The sequence below is a fragment of the Rhinichthys klamathensis genome, unplaced genomic scaffold (assembly GCF_029890125.1).
Source record: "Rhinichthys klamathensis goyatoka isolate OS25496 unplaced genomic scaffold, OSU_Roscu_1.1 h1tg000727l_1, whole genome shotgun sequence".
Lineage (NCBI taxonomy): Eukaryota > Metazoa > Chordata > Actinopteri > Cypriniformes > Leuciscidae > Rhinichthys > Rhinichthys klamathensis.
Window position 1 is genome coordinate 369,221 of NW_026607141.1, and position 23,855 is coordinate 393,075.

The 23,855-nt window shown below is 38.0% G+C and overlaps 1 protein-coding gene across 3 annotated transcripts; it reads left to right on the plus strand.

Annotated features, from left to right (window-relative positions):
* Positions 1-620: 620 nt before the first annotated feature.
* nisch (nischarin) lies at positions 621-23,847 on the plus strand. 3 transcript variants are annotated; one of them, XM_056242426.1, is made up of 21 exons: positions 629-750; positions 1,291-1,374; positions 1,488-1,670; positions 3,078-3,126; positions 3,537-3,700; positions 5,876-5,971; positions 6,055-6,150; positions 9,122-9,274; positions 9,368-9,436; positions 9,526-9,711; positions 9,806-9,934; positions 10,059-10,172; positions 12,063-12,177; positions 13,446-13,564; positions 13,636-13,688; positions 16,493-17,809; positions 18,829-19,015; positions 19,606-19,756; positions 21,207-21,335; positions 22,711-22,872; positions 22,976-23,847. In XM_056242426.1, exons 1-21 carry the CDS (start codon positions 670-672, stop codon positions 23,602-23,604), a joined length of 4,266 nt encoding a protein of 1,421 aa, XP_056098401.1. In that variant the 5' UTR covers positions 629-669; the 3' UTR covers positions 23,605-23,847. The 3 variants fall into 3 exon arrangements, with proteins under 3 accessions (XP_056098402.1, XP_056098403.1, XP_056098401.1); XM_056242427.1 differs by lacking the exons at positions 13,636-13,688; positions 16,493-17,809; positions 18,829-19,015; ... (2 more) ...; positions 22,711-22,872; positions 22,976-23,847 and having other exon boundaries at positions 621-750; positions 12,063-12,185; XM_056242428.1 differs by lacking the exons at positions 12,063-12,177; positions 13,636-13,688; positions 16,493-17,809; ... (3 more) ...; positions 22,711-22,872; positions 22,976-23,847 and having other exon boundaries at positions 621-750; positions 13,446-13,567.
* Positions 23,848-23,855: the final 8 nt, after the last annotated feature.

Here is a 23,855-nt window from a genome sequence, read left to right on the forward strand (position 1 = left end):
CCACAACCTATTCCTTGTCTCTGAAACCCCTAGGGGTTCATAATGAAATTGCAGGGTATCTGGGATTGTTATAGTAACACCAGAGTAACACTAGTCACATGACCCTATGTTTTAAATACATTTAAACGTATATTTACTATAATAGTGTTTGATATTAATATCTATCATAATATTACTTTACTCTGATATCAAATAAGCTACAAAAAAAACGTAAATGTATTGTTCATTATATGTATTAAAGATTAGCCCATTACTTTATATGTCAGTGGGTACATCGTAAAGTAAATAGGGGAATCTCATTGAATTCACCCTAAAGATCACTGGAGTCATAGTATTGATATTTATGATTTGAGTTCTGCTGACGATGTAATGCATAGTTTTAGTAGTAACAGCCTCATGCGATAGGGGGCGATAAAGCTCTCTCTGTGTGCGAGCGCCGCGGCCTGTGAGAAAAACGAGTAGGAGGAGCTTTAGCTGCGTCCCAATGTGCATACTATCCATCCTAAATAGTATGTGACGTTAGTAATTTTCAATACTATTTAGGGCGTAGTATGCACATTGGGACGCAGCTTTTGTTTCGGATTAAACCACAACAAAGATGGAGGCGCTACATGACAGCTAGGCTTGCATTTTTCATCGCGCCGCGCTTAAACTCGCGCTGAAGTGAAGATGGACGCGCCGCATCTGTCAGATCAGAGCCCGGAGAAACGCGTCCGGATCGTGGGATCCGAGCTGGTGGAGAATTACACGGTCAGTATGAAGGGTTTTATTTGGGTCGGCTGTTCAGTGCATATTCATGTTTATGATGACGATTTGCGAATACAGTAAGTGAAAATGATTTATTATGCTGTTAGTTTTGTTGGATATAAGTATATTTAGTTTAGATTAGATTAAAATGGGATTTGTGTAACGTATAAAATACAATGGGCGTTTAAGAAAACAATGTGTGTTGCATAAGAGCGGATGTTTTTTATAATAAACTTGATTTGCATAAGAGGTCATTTTATGATTATAGGAATAATTTATCATTATCAATGTTTAGAGAAATCCTGTGTTTAATTGTTAATAGGCATGTTGATAATTAATAAAATAGCGGTTCATACAGTGTCAAAGGCCACTTGAAGGATTTGCATGCTCATTTGCATAAAACACAACATGAGTTATATATGAATCTTTGACAAACTGGGGAGGCGTTGGTTGGTTTGCTGTGTTTAAAACGCATTAATGAGCAGTATTAACAATTTCATTTTATGTCAAACAAATACAAATGTATTTTCTCAACCCCCTCAGGTTTACATCATAGAGGTGAAGGTTGGAGATCACAGTTGGACTGTCAAACATCGTTACAGCGACTTTCACGATTTGCACGAAAAAGTGAGTTACGCAGGCACGTTCCTAAAACCATAGATCAGACCTCAGATATTAACATTGTGTTCATAGTTCACAGGGAGTGACTGATAAAACTGATTAAATGTTGTTGACTTCAGCTCACTGTGGAAAAGAAGATCGATAAACATCTGCTGCCGCCCAAGAAGATCATCGGCAAAAACTCCAAAAGCCTCGTTGAGAAGCGACAAAAGGAGCTGGAAGTTTATCTCCAAACACTCCTCAGCAGATTCCCTGCGGCGACTCCCAAAGTCCTGTCTAACTTCTTGCACTTTCACTTATATGTAAGTTTTTATGTGCTTTGTGTTTGATAAGAAGCGAGAGATTGCGTTAATGTGATTACAAGAGTCTAAACAGAAGATTCCTGTGCTTCATATCTGTCACATGCCGGTTAAATATTAACTGGAGTTTGTGTGTAATCCATCCGAAACAATTGGATGCAACCCTTGCTCTGTTGCCTTCACATCCAGTAAAGATGAATCTCTGCATTCTCTCGTCTCAGCCGTATAAATGGTTCTCAGAACAGCAGGGCCTGTTATCTGGCCGTAAGCGATGTTTTCCCGCTGACAGTAGTGGTATTGATATTGATCTCTGAACGGCTTTTGTCTGGGAGAGGCATATGACCGGACTGAGTTGTTTTGGAGTGGAGAAATGCTTTACATTTGTGCAATTGGCACTTTTGTTTGATTTGTGCCAGTGTTATTTTAGCATCGTTTATGGAAGTTTGTTTTGCTTTATGGAATGAAAAAATAAAAAAGTTTATATCTCACAATTTTGGCTTTTCCATCCTCACGATTGCATGTTGATATCTCACAATTCTGAGAGAAAAAAGTCACAATTGCGGGATATAAACTGGCAGTTTTTAAATATCTCGCAATTCTGACTTTTTTTTATCGCAGTTGCAAGTTTATATCTCAGAATTTTGAGATATAAACAGATTATTAAAAAGTTAATTGCAACTTATCTCTCAATTCTGACCTTTTCCCCCATAGTTGCGTGTTTAAATATAACAATTCTGAGAAGAAAAAACAACATAATTGCGGGATAAAACTGGCAGTTCTGGAAAAAGTCAAAATTGCACCATATAAACTCGCAATTGCGAGGAGAAAAAGTCAGAATAATCTCACTTTTTGCCAGTTTATATCCCACAATGATTTTGATTCTGTGGCGGAAACAAGCTTCCATACTGTTGTGTTCAGATAATATATTATAGTGTTATTCAAATTTTAAAAAAGGTTTTATTTTCTGTTTTCGTTTTAATTTTAGTTGAAGTTTAAGTAATCTTGTGGTGTTTTGTCATTTTTATTAGCCTTTTATATCATTTTTATTTCATTTTTATATTATATTATATTGCGTATATTATGTTGTTTTAGTATATCAATTTAGAATATCAAACTAAATGAAAATTTAAAATGTTGCCATGGCAAATAGCAGAAATAAAGTAAGTTTAAGTTTTTTTTTAAATTTAATAAGTTTCAGATAACGTTTTTAGTTAACTATAATAACCCTTATTTTTGCACATAACAGTGTTTCCAGGCATTTTCTTAGAATATTTCGAAGCAAAAAACCAAGCTGTAAGGAGGAAATTGAAGTGGTTCTGCATTCCTCCGGCAAGATCTTTCAGGAAATGAGTTGAGCTCAGTGACGTGACATTAGATTTCCAGTTTTGACAAAAACGTCCTTATTTTCAGGAAATCAATGGGATCGCTGCTGCCCTGGCTGAAGAGCTCTTTCATAACGGTCTGTTACTTTATATCAATTTCCAGTTATTACATGCTTATTGACTGATAAGGGATTTGGCAGAAAATATGTAATTTTGTAATAAAGCTCCAAATGAGACTTTTGCATTCGACATCTATAGTCTTGCAACCCTATAAAATTAAATAATAATAAAAAAATTATCATCTTATTATCATATATTATATTTTTTGCTGATGATGAAAATGCTAAATAAAAGAGACAATGTATGCTCATTGCTCATGAAATATTTTTGCAAGTTCTGAAAATCCCATTTTAAGATATTTACATGTTCAACAATATTATTTTTTCTTTTTTGCATGCTTCTTTGCATAATACATAATATGCTGTTTTATCATCATGTATGCATTCCAGTATTCTCTATTAAATCTGGTGGTTGTCTCTTCTCCCAGGTGAGCAGTTGTTGGCAGCAGGCGAGGTGTTTTTCCTCAGACCCCTCCAGCTGTACGCCGTCACACAGCAGCTGAAACTCGCCAAGCCCACCTGTGCCAACGGAGATGCCAAGGCCGACCTCGGGCACATCATGGACTTCACCTGCCGCCTCAAGTACCTCAAGGTCGGAGTTTGTCACTTTACTGGAAGTCGGCTGATATTAGTCATTTTTTTTAATCGGTAATTTGATAAATAATTATGCATTAATATGTAATATAAATTTTATATATACACACATTTATTATTATTATTATTATTGATTCAATTTTATACATAAACACTGTAATATATATATATATATATATAGTGTACTTTTTATTATTATTATTTAAAAATGTTATTAAATCTCCAATACAGATAATTATTATCATTGATTTATTATTTTAATTTTTTATATATATATATATATATATATATATTAGGGGTGGAACGGTACACAGAAGTTACGGTTCGGTTCATACCTCGGTTCAGACGTCACGGTTCGGTATGATTTCGGTACAATGGAGTGAATAGCAAAACAAAAATGCAGAAGGCATTTTTATAAATGTCTTAAGCCTTGTATTTTTTAAATAAGTTTTATTAATAAAGGCATAGAACCAGTTTATTTGTAGTGCACTGACAATAATAAAAAGATGAAAAGACCTTGAGATATGTTTGGTAATTGTACCTGAATGAATTTAAAATTAATTTACTATTTCAGATCAATATATTTGTTTTCCTTCATTTTAGTTAACCCTAACTTTATTCTCATCTGAATTATAAATAGTTGATTTCCGTATAAAATAATACTACCATTCAAAACTTTTGTTAACAGTTGTAGGTTACAGTTCGACAAGAGTTTAGAGTCTGACAAAAGCACAATGTAGTGTTTTATTGCGAGTGTACACAAATATAAGTAACAATTTGCAGTTTTAATGATGTCCTGTATAAAAAAAATGACGGAGTATGTTTTTATGTTTCCACTGTTCGATCGCGCATGAGAGATTATTATCTCTCTCGCACGCGCACGCGCGCACACACACACACACTGTTCGATCGCGCGATTCGCGCCCGCGCCTCTCTCTCTCGCACACACACACACACACACACACACACACACACACATACTGTTAATCGCGCCTCTCTCTCTCTCTCTCTCTCTCTCTCTCTCTCTCTCTCTCTCTCTCTCTCTCTCTCTCTCTCTCTCTCTCTCTCTCTCTCTCTCTCTCTCTCTCTCTCTCTCTCTCTCTCTCTCTCTCTCTCTCTCGCACACACACACACTCCAGCACTGCAATCTTGATCACAGTCTTGATCGCAGCCTGCGTTCACAGTCACACCAAAAGCGAATAAAGCGAAATTTATCGCTATTTAAGAGGTTTTTTTTGTACCGTGTATTCTCCGTGCAAATTCGTGCACCGAACCGTGACGCCCGTACCGTTTCGGTTCGATACGAATACATGTACCGTTCCACCCCTAATATATATATATATACACCGGTATATGATTCAAATTATTTAAATTAATAAAATAATATAAATAATAATAATAATATAACTTTCTGCCTTGCTTGAACTGTTGAACCACTGCAGTTTGGGTTATTTTGATCACTTTCAACTAGGAAAAGTGAGGAAAAGAGCATTTAAAAAAAAAAATTAGATAGAAAAATTATAATTACAGTGTTAATGAATGCCATATTATTTAAAGGCCTTCGTGTTTCTTGTGTGTGCTGAATCTTTACTAACAGCGTGTCCTAATCATGCATGACCATAGACTGTAAAAAAATATGGACTTCTGCTTCCTTCCACTGTAGAAAAATGAAGCCAAAATATCCCAGGAATGGTCATTGCCGATTATGTCATTTAGTGGAGCCGCGGCATCAAGGTCCCGCCGACACTCAACAGCAAACACAGCTGTCAATCATGACATTACACCCCAGTTTTATAGCATCAAATAACTAACTAGAACTTATTGGAAAAACAAACACTTGAACATATGCCAGTGTGATAAGAACCTAAAATGACAGAAACCATATTTTGGAGAAAAAAAAATCATTTGAAGTGTAATTCGATTTTTTTACTTTGGCTCGTGTCCCATTTGATCACATGGAGAGGGCGGGGCTTATGACCTATACTACTGAAATGATTTGGCTTCACTATTCAGGAGGTGTGCGGCACACTTGGGCATGTCATTTTGAGCAGCAAGTAAAGTTAAAGAAATCTTCCGTTAAATGATCTAACTGTGTAAATGTATCAAATCGCCTTATTGGTTTTTGCACATTACAAGAATAACTAAAAGCTATACATAAGATCTTCAAACGCAGGTCCCTGGAATGAAAAAAACGGTGGGGACGAGTAACATCGAGGAGCAGAGCCTTCCGTTTGACCTTTCCATCTTTAAAGCGCTGCTCCAGATCGAGGTGAAGACACTCACGTTTGCGTTATGTGATGAATCAAGGGTCTGGGATGGACGATGCTTCTAACACTTCTTTTTTATTTTCAGATCAGTGATTGCGATGCCGGACAGATAAAAGGTCTACCTTCCCTCAAGCCGACGCTGGCCACGCTCAGCATACACCTCTCAGCCGGCACTATGACGGTACTTTAGATGCTTCTGTTGTTGGGTTAAATTCTAACTTGGGTTTTTGAATCTCAAAATGCAGTAGAGCTTCTCTAGTAACAAAAATGGATGGTTTGAGGGTCCGTTCAAATAGGGTTTTAGGGTCCGAATTCAGTTCTCTTTCACCTCTTATTGTGCTTTAAAGGGGTCATATAATGCCATTTTTGTACAAGCTAATATGATTCTTTAGGGTCTAAATTAAAAGTTTGTAATATACTTTAATTAAAAATTCTCATTAGTATTGTAAGAAAACAGTTATTTTACCTGGTCAAAAACAGCTCTGTTTTCAGCACGCCGTTTCAGTGCATATGCCTTTAAATGATCATGAGCTGCGCTCACTCCGCCCCTCTGTTCTGTGCATACACCGTTTGTTACACAATAACACAATAACCATAACGCGTTGTTCATTATAAACGTGGGATTATGAATTATATTGAGAACATCGTACATAGAAAACATGCAGTAATGTACCCTAAGTGTAAACCTTAGACTCATTCATCGTGAAGCGATTTGCAAAGATATAAATATTAATATAAAGATGAATAAAACGTTACACTCACTTCAGTTGTTCTAGAGGTTCAGCAGGAACCCGAATAGCTGGTACCGATCCTTTATTCAGGAGCAGCTGCTTAGCAAAACCAGCTTTATACTGATCCTCGTTTATAAAGCAGTCTGATGAGAAATGATTCACGCAAACATGAGAGCATTGACGTTGCTCGTGGGGAATATTCCCTTCGAAAACAAAACTCAGCCACTGCGTCTTCAGCGGTTCGGATTTGGGAACATTAAAATGACTGCTGTGTTCATTATTGCACCCAAGAACAGAACACCAATTGCTTAGACGCCATTCTGCTCATAGACAGTGCTCCAGCATATCAACAATGACCGCGCCGGTCCGCGCAGACTATGATTGACAGCTGGCTCACGAGCGAGGGCGGGTCTGTGTTGAAACCCGGCTGTCAATCAACAATCGCGGGAGGGGCGTCCGACCGTGTGACGTCACACGGTCGAACGGCTTGATTTGAGGCAGGGGAAAACATATAAGGAGATTAAAACAAAAACACTGGATGGATTTTTATCATTATATGATGGTTGTGTACAGACACTGCCAACACACATTTCAGTACAATCAACTTGAAAAAGTGCATGTACCATTATATGACCCCTTTAATGGTCGAACACACACAATCATGTCAAAATGCCCATTGTGTGTAGTATACATGTAGACACAGAGACATTATGTCTCGAGTAATATAGTAAACAGTTGGGTGTAAACTGGATGTGTATCAGTATAATGGATCCGTGCGTTTGTCAGTGAAGACTGTCATTTTTAATTTTTACATTTGATTATTACATTTCTGTAGCAATTCTAACTACATGTTAAATAAACCTATTGTACCTGAAAAACTTAATTTGTTTTATACATATTTTTTGTTGTATTTGTCCTATTGTTTGTAATTTGTAATTTAAAGGAGCTGTATGTAAGAAATTTATTTCAATTAATCATGAAATGGCCCTGATATGTCACTAGACATTAAGAAATCATGTACATTTCAAATACTTATATCACTGACAACAGTAGTCTGGCCAGGATATTGTCATTTAAAAAGTGCAGTTGCAGCCCTCAACTGATGTTGATGTTGTCATGTTGTGTTTTGGTCTGATGCTCCACCCTCCTATCTACCAATCACGAAGTCAGTAGTGTTGCGGCATCCGGGTTGCCAGCTCTGCTCTAGTTACCACAGCTGCAGCTTGTCACGTTCCTGCTGGATCCTGCAGCCGATCTGGCAACCTCGAGTCAGGGAGGAGGGGGAGGGGGAGGGGGAGGGGGAGGAGGGGGAGGGGGAGGAGGGGGAGGGGGAGGAGGGGGAGGGGATACACCACTCTACAGTAATTTGACAGTGATTGCAGTTCTAGTTTTGGCCACAATCTTACATACAGCTCCTTTAATAACAGAAATTATTAATATTGTTATCATTAGGGCCAGGGGTGTCACAATATATATACAAAAATACAACAATATGTTTCGTGGATAGTGACAATATGTATTGTGTATAATTCACCCAAAATAAAAATTACTTTGTATTTTTTAAGTTTTCAGAGTTTTAATGTCAGTACTACATTAAACTACTATATAATGTTGAATTTAATGTATAATAATGCAAGGGGGGAATATTTGTGGGTCCTGATAATGCCAAATGTCTTATGTTACCAGTAAAAAGTGGCCTACGTCATTTTAAATATATCTAGTCAGTGACAAGCAAGCATATTCATCTAAAATAATTCTGTTTTCAGCTTCAGAATCATGAATATTTTTATTCTGGTGTCACTATTGTCCCATGCATTGGGTTTCCACTTTCCAGCGCCAAGTCCAAGCCTTTTCATTTACACCCACAATGTAATATCAAATTTATTATTTGAATCAACAGTAAAACAAATTGTTAACCTTTTATCATATGTCTTGGAGTATCGCAATAATATCGTATCGGGAGTTCAGTATCGTGATATGGATCGAATCATGACATAAGGGTATCGTTACACCCCTAGTTATCATCGAATAAAATTTCTCATATCATGAAAAAGAATTTGGTCATATCGCCCACCCCTTTTGGGTGTTTGCGACGTTTTTAGTTTTTGCTTTAATTGTTTTGCTTTTGTAAAAGACCAAAAAATGTCTTAAAGGAACACTCGACTTTTTGGGATTTTAGCTTATTCACCGTATCCCCCAGAGTTAGATAAGTCCATACCCTTTTCATCTCCGTGCGTGCTGTAACTCTGTCTGACGCACCCACCGCTAGCCTAGCCTAGCTTAGCACAAAGACTGGAAGTAAATGGCTCCAGCTAGCATGCGGCTCCCAATAAGTGACAAAATAATCCCAACATTTTCCTATTTATATGATGTGATTTGTATAGTCACAGTGTGTGACATTATTCACTCCTCGTTCGACAGGAAATCTTAGTTCCCGAAGCGTCTGAATTTGCACAGTGGGAACCTGAGGGTGTGGATACGGACTGTCCCGTGACTGCGATCATTCCCACGTGGAAGATGCTCACCACTCTGGACATGAGCCGAAACTTCATACGCTGCATCGATAATTCGGTGGTGAGTTAGCTTACCGTATATGAAATAAATACCAGTTATTTCCATGTTGATTATAAAAAGTTGTGCTTTTTCTGGTCTTTTTTTTTTTCATAGAAACTGATTCCTGAAGTGGAATTTCTTGACCTCAGCCATAATGAGTTGTCTCTCGTGGAAAACCTCCAGGTGTGTTGTCTCAAAATAATGTCTTAATATGCAAAGATAGTTTTGGTTTGAATAAGCCAATGTGCTTATTTCTACATTTTTCAATGCAGCATTTGTACAACCTGGTTCACCTGGATCTGTCCTTCAACAAACTCACCGTCCTGGAGTGCGTTCACACTAAACTCGGGAATGTCAAGACTTTGAATCTGTCTGGGAATCAGCTGGAGACGCTCTCCGGTCTCAGTAAACTTTACTCCTTGGTTAACTTGGACTTAAGCAGGAACAAATTAGCTCAGGTAGTTTATTATTCGCACTGACTATTGCAAAATGTAATTGTGTTGACGCAATAATTTGCTCGATATAATTCTCTCTTTCTTCTGTTTTGCGTAGCTGGATGAAATTAAACACATCAGCACTCTTCCCTGTCTGGAGAAACTGACTCTGGCTGAAAACCCCATGTGCATCATCCCAGATTACAGGACTAAAGTTCTGGCCCAGTTCTGCGACAGGGCCTCTGAGGTATGGAGCTTCTCATCCGCTTTGAAGGAAGAGTGTCATATTACATAAATGAGGTGGTTTTCAGGACGTTTTTCTGAATTTGTTTTTAAAGGAGAGAAAAATGTAATCCACGTTTGTCACGCAGGTGTGTTTGGACGGTACGACCACCACAGAGAAAGAGCTCGACACCGTGGAGGTGCTGAAAGCCATTCAGAAAGCCAAAGTGGCCAAAGACCGAATGGCAAACAATGACAAAAAGGTATTTTATACTTGTTTTGTATGCAAATATAAATATTTACTTTTAATGTTAATTATTATTTAAATGTTTTGCTTTTGTTTAGTAGGAAAAGTACTATTTCATGATCATAATAATAATAATTACTATTAATTATTATCATTATTATAACATTTATATTTATTTAACATTATTATTATTATTAACATTTATTATTAGACTGTTTTGCTTTTGTTTAATTGTAAAATTAATTTTAATACTATTTGATAATAATAATAATGATGATAATAATAATTTATTATTAATTTTATTATATTACATTATAATTTATTATTATTTAACATTATTATTATTATTATTATTATTATTTTAACATTTATTAGACTGTTTTGATTTTGTTTAGTAGTAATATCCCTTTTAGTACTTTTTTCATTATAAGAATGATAATTATAACACTATCATTTATTACTAATTTACCTTATTATTATTTTGATATTTATTATTCGACTGTTTTGCTTTAGTTTTGTTTACTAGGAAAATTAATTTTTTGTACTTTTTAATAATGTTATTGTTATTATCCTCATTATAATTATAAAACTATTATTACTGCCTTTATTATTACTAGATGGTTTTGATGTTGTTCAGTAGGAACATTTTAAAAAACATAAAAAAACATTAGAAAGATGGTGTAAAAGGAAAACTAAAAGCTTTCCTAAATAAAACGGTTATGTAATAGGCTCTTATGCAAACCACTGTCTCATCTGTCAGATTAAGGGTTTTCTGATGTAATTATTGTTTAAGGCGCGTGCTGATGGCTATCTTTCAACTGAGTGTGACACATTATTATTCTCAAACAATCTTTTTAGGTGTGAATCGGGCTAAACCTTGATATCCAGTCATGAGAATTCAAGAAAAAGATGATTCAGTCACAGTGTCTGGCTTTATATGCTCGCATTGATGCATTTTTGTGTTAGCGTCTATTGCATAACACAAATTATCCAGTGAAGAGAAAGACACGAGTTGTGGCGCCTCCGCCTGGCCAGACTCTGATAGTGACTGGATATCATCTTCACTAGACTTGACTGCAGTCCAGCTATATTATAAAGACTTGAAATAAATGTGGTTATTGTCAATGCATCTATTTGCATATGCAATTGTAATATTATGTTGCGCTCATGTCTCGGAATTACCTTAATTTTAATGACATTAAAATGACATTAGAGCTGTTCAGTTTGTAAAGAATTGGCAGTTCTGTGTCTCAGGATTTATTTTATTTGTTTAAAATAGTGTAATTATAGTTGAAACAATTTAAATATAATTTTAAATAATTGTAATAAATTAAATATTGTTTTGTTTAAATTTAAGAACGTAGAAAGTACATCAGGGAAATTTGTCTATAATAAAATAGCTTGTAAAATGTGTACCCTCTGACTATCTTTTTCTGTTGAAAAAGTATTGGTTGTTTTTATATGTCGTCACAAAAAATCAAGAGCTTTTATCAAATTAAACCGATTTTTTTTTTTTTTCAAAATTACGGTATTGCCGAAATAACATGAACTCAGTGTATGTTTCTGTGTGCTGAATCTTTCATGCTAACAAAGTGTCCTAACCAGGCATGATGTTTGCAGCAAAGTTTTTGTTCACATTGAAAGCGAAATGTCGCGTTAAATTCACATTCAATCAGAAGATATTTGATGTTTGATATGGAGCAGGATTTGGACCAGTGAGATTTCTGTGTGGGTGGAGCTGCTCATAAACTCAGATTAACATGAATGCGATATATCGCTTGTCGTTCTGGTTTGGACATGTTGTAAAACGTTGAGACGTTTATGATTCCTCGCACCCTTTACATTGACCTCCATTGGTCTTGGTTGTGCTTTTCGCTAAAGAGAAGCCTGATGTTATTGTTGTCAGGTGAGTGACGTCCCGGGGCAGGCCGCCGGCGGGCCGCAGTCCTCCTCGTCCTCTCTCGTCGCGCCACCCTCCTCTTCCTCCCCCTCTCTGTCCCGTTCCACCTGCTCCAGTCAAGGTAATCATGTATGTATCGCGCTGCTGGGACGAGGGGGGGAAACACAAACATAGAGTTAAAAGTGAAGTGTGTCATTTCAAACTGTTTTCTCAAACACTCCCATTTGTCATTGGTTGGAATAACAAGTAGTCTCAGCCCAAACTCGTTTTGACTGCATATAAAGATAGTATTGGAGATAGTGTTGACATTAAAAAATGACACACTTAACCTTTAAAACTAAAAAAAACGTCCCTCTGATTGCATGACATGATGTAAAACTGACGTTGAACATCATGAGACATTATTGCTCTGTTTTGGCATCACAAATTTTCTACAACATTATTATACTTTTTAATATTTCAGCTGTTTGTTATTAATCTCCATTTACATGGTTTCTTCATTACGTAATGATTGTAAATGATCAGTCTGAAACTACTAAATTGTTATTTTTAATAAAAGCCCAGTTTTCTTTGCACAAGTGATCTAAATCTTATTTAATTTACATTTCTGTTCAGTTACTCCTGCATACTGACTTATAGCAGCTCTGCCGGTCATAATTATGTTTTGGAGATTTGGTGTGCCAAGTTCTGCACTGCAGAAAGCAATAAATCAAATTTAATCAGCATTCCTCCCAGATTTTTCTCATAACTTTGCTTTAAATCAGTAAAATGGGCATCCATTTTCTTTGCTTTGCATTGTCAAACTAGTCTAAACGTTGAATTTTTGTGGTGGTTAATTTGCAGTTGTTGCTCTAATACCGATTGGGCCTGATTGATAAAGCATATGATCTCCATATTTGTCTCTGGAGTGTTAGTTACTAAGCAACAGCCTCGGGTGCTTTTGATACTTTCCGTTTCTGTCGACGACTTCTAAATATTCAGTGTTATGCACTCTTATAAAATGTGATTTAAACATATATATATATATTAATGGAATAATATTGTAGTCTAGAATAAGTCGTCTTTTTTTATGCGTGTCATTTAAATTTTTTTACTTAATATTTTGTTTGATTTTGGTATTTGGTATCTGACTCCAAATCATTAGATTTTTTTCTTCAAGCTGTGGGCAGCTGCTGTCATATGTTGTATGTGAAAGTCTCATGGCATCATCCTGACACTTGCATCATTACCGTATCAACCAATGATGATACACCATATATTGACTGAACAAACAAATCAAATCATCACTATCCATTTTCATCATCACCAATACCATATCGAATTTGTTTGCTGTGTGAATAAAACTTACGTGACTGAAGAATAACTTTTTGTTTTCCATCTCCCTTTCAGATATAACTACTTGTATAGAAAAAGCTTTTATTACCAAAGAGATATTAACTCCTGTGGATTCTACACTTACCCAGAGATGCTATGATGTTTACAGCTCAGCCTGTGAGGTCATCCCGCAGGTGGGTTTGTGTTATAGCTCAATTAATTAATTAATATTGTAGTGCCAGCAAAAACAAGTCCTTTTTTGCAGGTGAAAACTCAAGTTGATTCCAGTTTTTCTTCGGAAGTCACCTTTGAGAGCAGGTCAGTTCTTATAAACTTCTGTTTTGTTTCTGCTATGCCTGAAACATACTCTACGCAAACGCAAGGTAGTTTTCAAGCTTAATTGCGTCCCGAAATGTTTCAGAGTTCAGTTCATAATGCAATGCAAGTAGTTGTTGCATTCTCATTGTTGCCACAAGGGGCGCTATATCAAGAGGCTACAGTCCATTTTTTTCCTTTTGGTGCTGCGTCCATAGACTGTAAAAAAAGATGGACGACGCCCCTTCGCTCTTTTCCATTGGAGAGAACTGAAGCCGCCAGTGTCCCGATATGGCGCTGACATATTGGAATTTGAGTTTGCGCAGTAGCGTTTTCGGGACCAGTCATGCGCAGTAGTGAGCAGGAAGTAAAGCCGCAAAATCAAGGCCCCGCCCTCACTCTCGCTGAATCAATCGCAAGCACACGCCCTGCACTTTTCTTAAGTGGCCTTTGTCTGCTCTGTTCCTCTCCAATGATGTCTGCTGATTGCAGTACCTCCTTAAAATAAGGTAAATACAACTACTAACCACATTATGAAAAAAAAGTCCGTTGGTGCTTCAGTGACTACTTCACACAGAGAACCTGTCAATCACAGCTGTCAATCATGATGTCACAGCACCGTTTTTATAGCATCAAATAACTATCTAAAAACAAACTTATTTTAAAAACAAACACTTGAAATTACATCAACGTGATAGAAACTACAGTAAATGACAGAAACTATCTTTAGAAAAAAGATATGTGAAGTGTAATTTAATTGTTTAGTTGGTCTCGCGTCCCGTTGAATAACACGGGGAGGCGGGGTTTATAACCTATACTAGGACCGGCCTCTGGGGGGCGATCGAGACGTTTTGGCTTCACTTTTGAGGGCTTGTGCGGCACGCTTGGCTGCGTCCCAATAGAGAGCCTAAATCCCTCCCCTCCGCTTCCAGCTCATGGGACGTTATTTCGGAAAAAATATGTATGGTAGTCAATGGCGAGAGACAACTTATCTTTTTATTCCGTCTGAACTGTGCCCTGAATTACACATATGATGTTTGTCAATTTAAAAGATAATTATGAAAGTCAAGAAAGTCGCAGTTTGTCATGAAACAGAAGAGTAACATTTAGTTTTATGCGATAATCGCTCAATGAACTACATCTCCCGGGAAGTGAAACAACGAGCAAGATGCGTTGCTCGTATGTGTGCAGTCTGGTACAAAACACTCAGGCATGACGGCGTAACGTTACGATTATAACGCAAGACTATAGAAAAAATGACAGACGTTAGCTTCAGTAAAGTTAGCTTCATTCATTGAGAGAAAATGTGTGCCTTTTGGGTTTATAGTCTTTGTAATTACGTATTTTCTCAGTTTTATACCGCAACAGTTTTACATCAAACTGCGACTTTCTTGACTTTAAAATGTATCTTTTAAATTGACAAACATCATATGTGTAATTCAGGGAACAATTCTAACGAGATCAAAATATTTGTTGTCTCTCGCCATTGACTACCATACAATATATTTCCGAAATAAGGTCCCATGGTGGTCAACCAGAAGGGGAGGGACTTAGGCTCTCTATTCAGAGGCTGCATCCTTCGGAAGGCCGCTTGCATCACCACGGCGCGCCAAAGGCTGTCCCAATTCGAAGGCTCCTTGAAATGCAGCCTCCGAATGCGTCCTTTGTTTCCTGTGAAATTAAGGATATATCAGATGGATCCTTCACAGCCTTGCCTACCCCAGAATTCATTACGAGCCGGTGACAACAGGATTTTTTTTGTTGTTGTTGAGAAATTGTCGAATTACACTTTTAAACGTGTGTATTGGGTTTCAACTTACTCAAATATCTAATAACACAAATGTAAAAATAAAAATAAAAACATTATAGCGGGTCAAATGTTGACTTATCTTACTAAGATACGATTATGTATAGTTTATACTCTATTATAAACAGAAATGGACCATGTTGAAAATATTTAGACAGTTTTTTGAGCCCTGTTTTCTTTTCAGACAGTTTAATATAACTTTAATGTTTGTACTACTAGACTTTTTTTTTTTTTTTAGTCACTCATCAACGACAGCTGTCCCAGTTGCTAGACGCCAACAACAGTCCTCCATAGGCTAGACAGTCCCATTTAACAAAGCTCAGTCCGACCTTCGTGGCCTTTGAAGTCTGAGTCCTTCGAAGCATGCAGCCTTTAAACTGGGGCACAGCTTAGGTCACCTTTTGTCATTCCAGATCAAAAGTTTGAAGATAAATTTGAACAACTTTATCCCTTGATGGACTTCTAAGGTCTGTTACATGTTATGTACAACAAAGACTGAGTGGTGGCGATGCTTTTACCAAACTTTTGTGTTTTGTTTGTGCTCTTGCTTAGAGTGTGTTTCTGGGCTTATTACTTTTGATTGTGTGTAGGAGTAAAAGTGTAACCTGATATATCTGCATATGGATGTCCCGAAAAGTAAAGTACAGGTTGTTACGTGGTCCAGATTTTGCAGAGTTAGACGCGTTCCTGGGTCATATTTTGTTGATACTGGAACAACATTCCTGTCAGAAAATTTTGTCCTAACCATACCCATAAGTTAACCCTAAAAACAGAGGGAAATGATAGGTGAATAACACGCATATAGAAGCACCTAACCCTGGTTGTAAGCCTAAATTTACCTTGAACTGTAAACTTATCCCTCAAATCTGATTGGTTGATTGGAATGTTGTTCCAGGATCTGCTTTGAAATCCTTAAAGGTCGAGTGGTTATGGTTGTACATTGAAGATTTCAAAACTAAACTAAACCAAAACTAAAACAAGTTGTTTAATTTCTCTTTAGCACCTGTTGTTGTGAAGAGGAGTGGAAACCTTGGACCACAAGTCTTTTGAATCTCTTTGTGCCTCCTACTTTACTGTCCTACACTACCACCAACCAGGAGTTTACCAACCAACTTTCTGCTCACATCAGCCAGGCCAATAGAATAGAATCAACCCCGATACCTTGCAAAACCACTTCTTTGGAGGGCACGGACCAAGGCAGCCCTCACTCTGGGGATGGGTACTTTGAGATGACTCTAGATGATACCAACAAGATCATGGGTGGTTCCTCCTCATCTACTGTTCAGGAAAAGGGATCAGATGATGTGAACAGAGACTCTGCAGATGATCATGTAAAAATGGTGGCTTGGTCTCTTTGCATCAGTGTTGGAGAAGGTTTGAGTCGGTGGCCATGTTGTTTGGTGGCAACGGACAACTCGCTTGTGGTTTTCCACACACGGTCAGAAGAACCTGCGAGGAACTTGGAGGAACTAGCGGAGAACCTTGAGATAGACTTGGTTGTGCCGTACACGAACATTGAGACCTTTCAGTTTGATATTCCAGAGGTTTGTGTCTCTTTGAAGGTGAAGTCAAGCAATACGAGATTGTTCTTTTTCTCAGATGCCCAAAGTCTGAAGGAGATGCATTCTTGCATTAGTCCTCATGTGGACCAAACTAAAGAAAAATGTTTGAACTCCTCTAACTCTCAGGTGTTCATCCGACAGTTTCTGAACTCTTGGGACTTTGAGGAAAGCGATGACAGCGTAAAAGGTGGACACTTGATCCATTTCCTTAATCTAGACCCATCTACCTCCGACAAAAATGTCACAAACAACCCACAATTTCCAAAGAACTCAGTACCCTCAGACGTTTTATCCCAAATCAGCCTGTTTGAAAGTGATCAGGACCAAACCTCCAATCCCATGATCCTCTTCCTTACTTCTCGGCACCTCTGCATTCTCAAGGTAGACTTTGTCGCTCTGTCGTCCCGGGACTCTTCGGAAGCGAGTGTGATGCGGAGCTGCTCCAAAGTAACCCGTATCCCGCTCTCGTTCACGCTACTTGACCCAAAGCAGAGCTGTTGTTCGTGTAGGGCCGTCTCAAACTCTCGCCGTTTCTATGATAACCATGTTGTAGAACTGATGGCGGGTCACGAGCGTCTGACTATTGTTTTTGCCCTTCCACAAGACAAGTTCACCTTCCTGAGAGAGTTCATACGGCTTCGATCCAATCTGCGTGAAATTAAGACCATCGCCCTGCAGCCCACCAAGAAAGGACACTTTAGAGTGCACAGTTATCCTGCTCCGGCTACAACCACCAAAAGAATACCTACCAGCAGGTAAAGGAGCTCATTTGTTACTAGTATTTCTAAAGCTATGTTAGCATGGATTTAATTTTAGCCCCAGACCTAAGCTGTAGCCTGGAATGTAACTGAAAGGTTGTAGGCTCAAACTCTGCAAAGGTTTTTTTAACATTTGTGCCTTTTGGCAAGACACTTTCAGCAAGAATATTACTAGGGTTGGGAATCAATAATCGATTCCAATTCTGGAATCTGTTACTTAAGGTCAGGAATCAGGTACTTGCTATAAAATTAAAAATGCGATTCCTCTTATCGATTCCTTTGTGTGCATTTAATATGACTTTAAACCAATCAAGCGCAAGAAGACTTGTGCACTGTTTTCTGTGCTGCGCACAAAAAAACCCGCTTCTCATACTATATAGTGGGTGATACTGAACTGAGTTCTCTTCCGCGTCTTTTTGAAAATCTTAAAACACTATTTATTTAAATCGGATCTTTGTTCAGTTGTATTTATTTGTGCGATTGCTCATTTGTGTATTATATCTATAGCTGTTAACATAAGAATTATGTTGGTAACTCTTAAAAAGAAGTTTCTAGAAAAGAAAGGACAATAACTCTAACCTTTACTATCTCTAAACCTTAATCCTAACTTCACAGGTGAAATGGGTTGGGAAATAGAATTATTCATAATGTTTTGAAATCATAGCCATAGGGGTTAGTGTGATAAACTTGTTTTCTAACCTTATATGTGCAACTTTCAACTTATGTCATGACCAAGCCTAAATTGCAAGGATGCCAGAAGTGCAAGTAACAATTATGTAACTCGTAACCAAATGTTCTTTGGACTAGAAAAGTTATCCCAGCTCAATCATATCCCTAATCCTAATTTTACAGACGAAATGCTTTTTAATGGATAACAGAAATGCAGAAGAGGTGATAAAACACATCTGCTAAATGACTACTCACTTTCCCTAAGGCAGCATTTGTTAATTAGTCAAACTTTAATGGTTCTTCTTAGCTGTTTTCACAGTAGATATACTGCACTGCTTTTTTCACAGCGTCCCTCAGGAAGTTCCAAGGCCCCAGCTGACCCTGTCTCTGCTGTATCCAGCCAAATCTCTCATTCAGCAGCTGATGGAGGACAACCTATGTCCTTCGCACCTCTCAGTCTCCTCTTCATTACTCCTCATCTCATCTCTCAAGGGAGACCAGCTTGTTCACTTCTTCCACGACAATATTGCTGAGGCAAGTCATTCGCTCATTTCACACATTCAGATCTAATATGAGGAAATTTCCTGGATGGTTATGTCGTAGAATTTTCCCTATGGAAGTTTCCTTCGCAATCCCTTGGGTTTTATTGTTGTCCTCACACCGTGTATTCCTCATTTTGTACTCCCTTTCAACCCCTCTTTTCCTGTGTGCGCTTTTGGCTCCCGTGAATTTGTTTATTTACTTTGACTCTGTTACATTTGGCCAGCTGCCTTGTTTTCAAAAGGCTACTATCTGAACTATTTTCCACTCATTCTCAAATGTCCTGTGCAATCAGTGCACTGTTTTTACAGGATATTCTAGCACCTAACATTTGAACTTGGTGACATGATTAGCTACCCTCATGAATTATTTATGCCCTATGCCCTGTTTTTTCAAAATCAAATGAAAACTAGCATGGTTCTCATTCATGTTCGTTTGCACAAACTGAATGGAAGACACAGAACCCAGACCATAAGTTTGAGCAATTGTTACGCTTGTCTAAGCAAACGCCACTAAATAAACTGCTGTATTATATGACAAAGAGACGGAAAACTGAGGGTGTTTATCTTGCTGATGGTATGCAGGTGGAGAATGAGGAGCTGAAACACATCTTGTGGACGTCGGTGCTCTTCTACAGATCTCCTGATGTGGAGACAACAGCCTGTGTCCTGCTATCCACCAAAGCCATCTACTTCATCCTGGACGACACGGCGTCCTCGCTCACCAACCAATCAAGTGAGCAAAACCTTACTTTACATTTACAATGACAGATCTATTACAATCGGATCTTCAAGTATATTCAGTTCTATTGTTCATCTGATCAAATCTGTTTGATTATGTTCTGTTCTTCTGATTTATTCAGTTCTATTGTTCTTTTCTATTGTTTTATTCTATTTAATTCAGTTTTTTTCTGTTGTGCAAATGCATTTCATTCTAATGTATTCTGTTCTTCAGATACATTCTATTCTGTGCTACTTCGTTCTTTTCATTCCAATCTGTTTTCATATAGTTGTTCTGATATATTGTTTTAATGTAATGCCTTTTTTCTGTGCTATTCTGTTCAGTTCTGTTGTATTCTGTTCTTCAGGGTATATTCTTGGCTATTTTATTCTACTCGGTTCTATTGTATTCTGTTCTTCAGGTATTCTGTTATTTTATTCTATTCAGTTCTGTTGTATTCTGTTCTTCAGGGTATATTCTTGGCTATTTTATTCTACTCAGTTCTATTGTATTCTGTTCTTCAGGTATTCTGTTATTTTATTCTATTCAGTTCTGTTGTAGTCTGTTCTTCAGATATATTCTCTGCTATTTAATTCTATTCAGTTCTGTTGTAGTCTGTTCTTCAGATATATTCTCTACTATTTAATTCTATTCAGTTCTACTGTATTCTGTTCTTCAGGTATTCTGTTATTTAATTCTATTCAGTTCTGTTGTAGTCTGTTCTTCAGATATATTCTCTACTATTTAATTCTATTCAGTTCTACTGTATTCTGTTCTTCAGTATATTCTCTGCTATTATATTCTTTTCAGTTTTATTTTATTCTGTTCTCTAGATATTCTGTGCTTTTTTATTCTAAATAGTTCTACTGTATTCTGTTCTTCAGGGTATATGCTTGGCTATTTTATTCTATTCAGTTCTATTGTATTCTGTTCTTCAGGTATTCTGTTATTTTATTCTATTCAGTTCTGTTGTTTTCTGTTCTTCCGATATATTCTCTGCTATTTAATTCTATTCGGTTCTACTATATTCTGCTCTCCAGTATATTCTCTGCTATTATATTCTTTTCAGTTTTATTTTATTCTGTTCTCTAGATATTCTGTGCTTTTTTTATTCTAAATAGTTCTACTGTATTCTGTTCTTTAGATGTATTCTGCTATGATATTCTATTTAGTTCTGTTGTATTCTGTTCTTCAGAAATTATGTACTATTTAATTTTATTCAGTTCTATTATATTCTGTTCTTCAGATATATTCTCTGCTATTTAATTCTATTCAATTCTAATGTATTCCGTTTTTTAGATATTCTGTGATTTTATTCTAATCAGTTAATCTTCAGATACATTCTGTGATTTTAATTTTTTATTATTATATTGCATTATCTTTTCACATATATATTTTTGTATTCTGTTCTAGTAATCAGTCTAGTCTAGAAGATTAAAATTGATTCATTACAATGATCTTGCAGTGATGTGGACCTGGCAAGCATCCGAGCATAAGGACACAGATTTCCTCATCTCCTTCTGCTTCACCCTCAAACTGAAGGACCTGCAGAGCGTCAACGTGGGCTTGTTTGATCAGTACTTCCGAGTCGTCGGTGAGTTTGTTGTGACCAAGATCACTACTCTTACAATTTTCTGTCCAAATGCACGTGATTAGATGACATATTTATCAAGCCGACACCAATTGTAATGATCAGCTTTATCAAAAGGAGTGCCAATAAATATAAGTGCATGCTGTGTTTTCACAAGTCACATTTGGTCCATTTGGTTCATTTGTGCAACAAGGAACTGCTAATATAGCATTTCACATTGCTGTTTATCTCTAGGGAAAATGCCTTTGGCAAGCAGCTCACATTCTATGTAATCTTTGCTTTTTATGCAGTTTTTTTAATACGGCAGACAGGTGCAAGTGCCATTATGTGTGTGTTTTACAATTAAAAACGTGTGTACAACAGTTTTGCAAGCAACACTATTTATTTGATATATTGAGCATCTCCATTAACTGTGTGATGAAACTAAGAGAAAAAAACAGTTAAAGTCCCTGTAAAGGCAATTCTAAAAAAAAATTCTAAACACATTATAAATGTTAGAAATGTATTGCTAAAACATATTACAAAGACTGTGAACTGTGAAGTACTGAATTGTGGAGTTTAGACCGTTAAACAGTTTTTCACCATTGCTATTTTCCGGATTTTTTGGGCGGGGCTAAAACGGGGCTCGATGACGCACTGGAGCCCCTGAGCTCCTGGACACGCCCCTACTTGATGACGCACTGAGGCCACTGACGCTGGCCCCTCCCCTAACTATAGAGCACATTCGCATCAGTTTGGCGCTCAATCGCGAGTTACTGTCAGCACTATTAGTTACTACAGCCTGCAGTTTGCTAGCTAGCTATGCCTTCGTCACGGAAATGCGTAGGCTACTACCTGGATGCGATCACTTACAAAACAGATCGGTGTCTTTATTTAAATTTCCTAAAAACGATCACATCAAGAAGAAGTGGATTAATTTTGTGAAGAGCCAACCTTGATGTAGAGCTGAGGATCACCGCCAACACCCGCCTCTGTAGTGATCATTTTACACGGGATAGTTTTATAAACTTTCGTCTGAGACAACTGGGATTCACTGATAATCCGCTGTTACTGGTGAATGGGGCCGAACCGACTATCTCCCGCCTCGGCCTTTATCTCCCCGTCCCGAAAGCAGTATCACCTAATATCACTGTCGTCAGCTTTCCCGCGAGTGGGCGTGGTTTCAGCGCAGTCAGCGGTTTGAGAGCAGAGAAGAATGCTCATTTTTTCAAGATTTTGATAGCTTATTTTATGTACTTGCCGGCTTTTTTTATCATTCAAATTTGGCTGGGTGGCTAATAACACATTTTTCTGTGGTGTGACAAACTCAGAACACATACTTAATTTTGACTTTACAGGGACTTTAAGTTTAAAGAGTTTAATCTTTCCTTCTTCAAAGGGCCCTCGGCTGATCACATCATTTCCTGTCTGACCCGTGACGGTTACGGCACGCATCGCTTCCTGCAGCAGCTGATGATGGTTTTGTCCCTGCTGGAGAAAGTTCCCTCTCCTGAACCTTCTGAGCTGGATTTCTACTCGCAGTTTGGAAACAAAAGCACAGGTTTGACTGCTTAGATGACTAGAATGTATCGCGAAATTCCAATATATTGCTCATCCTTTTGACCGGATGTTTACCAATGATATTTTATTCCCTCATAAATCAGGTAAAATGAAGAACTACGAGCTGGTCCACTCCAGCAAGGTGAAGTTCGTATACCCAAATGAGGAAGAAATCGGAGACCTCACCTTCATCGTGGCGGAGAGAAAGACCCAGCAGGCGCAGTCTCACTCCTTCAACATCCTTTTGTACGTACTGGTGTTCCAGGTCCACGTCATTCCAGGCCAAATCAGCCAGAAACAGACTGTCCTACAACCCAAGACTCTTATACTCACCAGCACGGACGTCTTCCTCCTGGACGAAGACCACATCAGTTACCCGCTACCCGAATTCGCGAAAGAGCCGCCGCAAAGAGACAAGTACCGCCTCACGGACGCCCGGCGGATCCGCGACCTGGACCGCGTGCTAATGGGCTACCAGACTTACCCGCAAGCCCTCACGCTGGTTTTCGACGACATTCCCGGGCCGGATCTTTTGTGTCACCTTACCATGGACCATTTTGCGGACGCCGACGGGAAGGGCGACCGGACGCAGGGGGTCGGAGGAGCCGAGGGCGAGGTGCAGTGGTGTATTTTCGTACCGGGGGCGGACAGCAGAGAGCGGTTGATATCGCTCCTGGCTCGCCAGTGGGAGGCGCTGTGTAGCCGAGAGCTGCCGGTGGAGCTAACGGGATAAAGCTCGGAAAATGCGCAGTATTTACCTACACGTTGTATGAAGAACATTTGTTTTTACGAACCTTTTTTTTTTTTTTTTTTACTGTTTTGACACAATGCATCCTGGGAAGCTGTATTGTAGAGTCCACACGAGTGTAATATTTATCATCTCAGGCTTCAAACTTTGCTTTGCTTTTTAGGCATATTTATCTGCTGCTGTGTACAATCGGCCATGCATCATAAAATGTGAAATGTCTGTTATACAGTTTTGTG

Bases quoted from the DNA above. Each gene is read 5' to 3' on its own strand.
- nisch (XM_056242426.1), top strand. From the start codon at position 670: ATGGACGCGCCGCATCTGTCAGATCAGAGCCCGGAGAAACGCGTCCGG. The intron at 6,151-9,121 runs GTACTTTAGATG...CTCGTTCGACAG, and splicing joins TCTCAGCCGGCACTATGACG to GAAATCTTAGTTCCCGAAGC. The intron at 12,178-13,445 runs GTAATCATGTAT...TCTCCCTTTCAG, and splicing joins TTCCACCTGCTCCAGTCAAG to ATATAACTACTTGTATAGAA.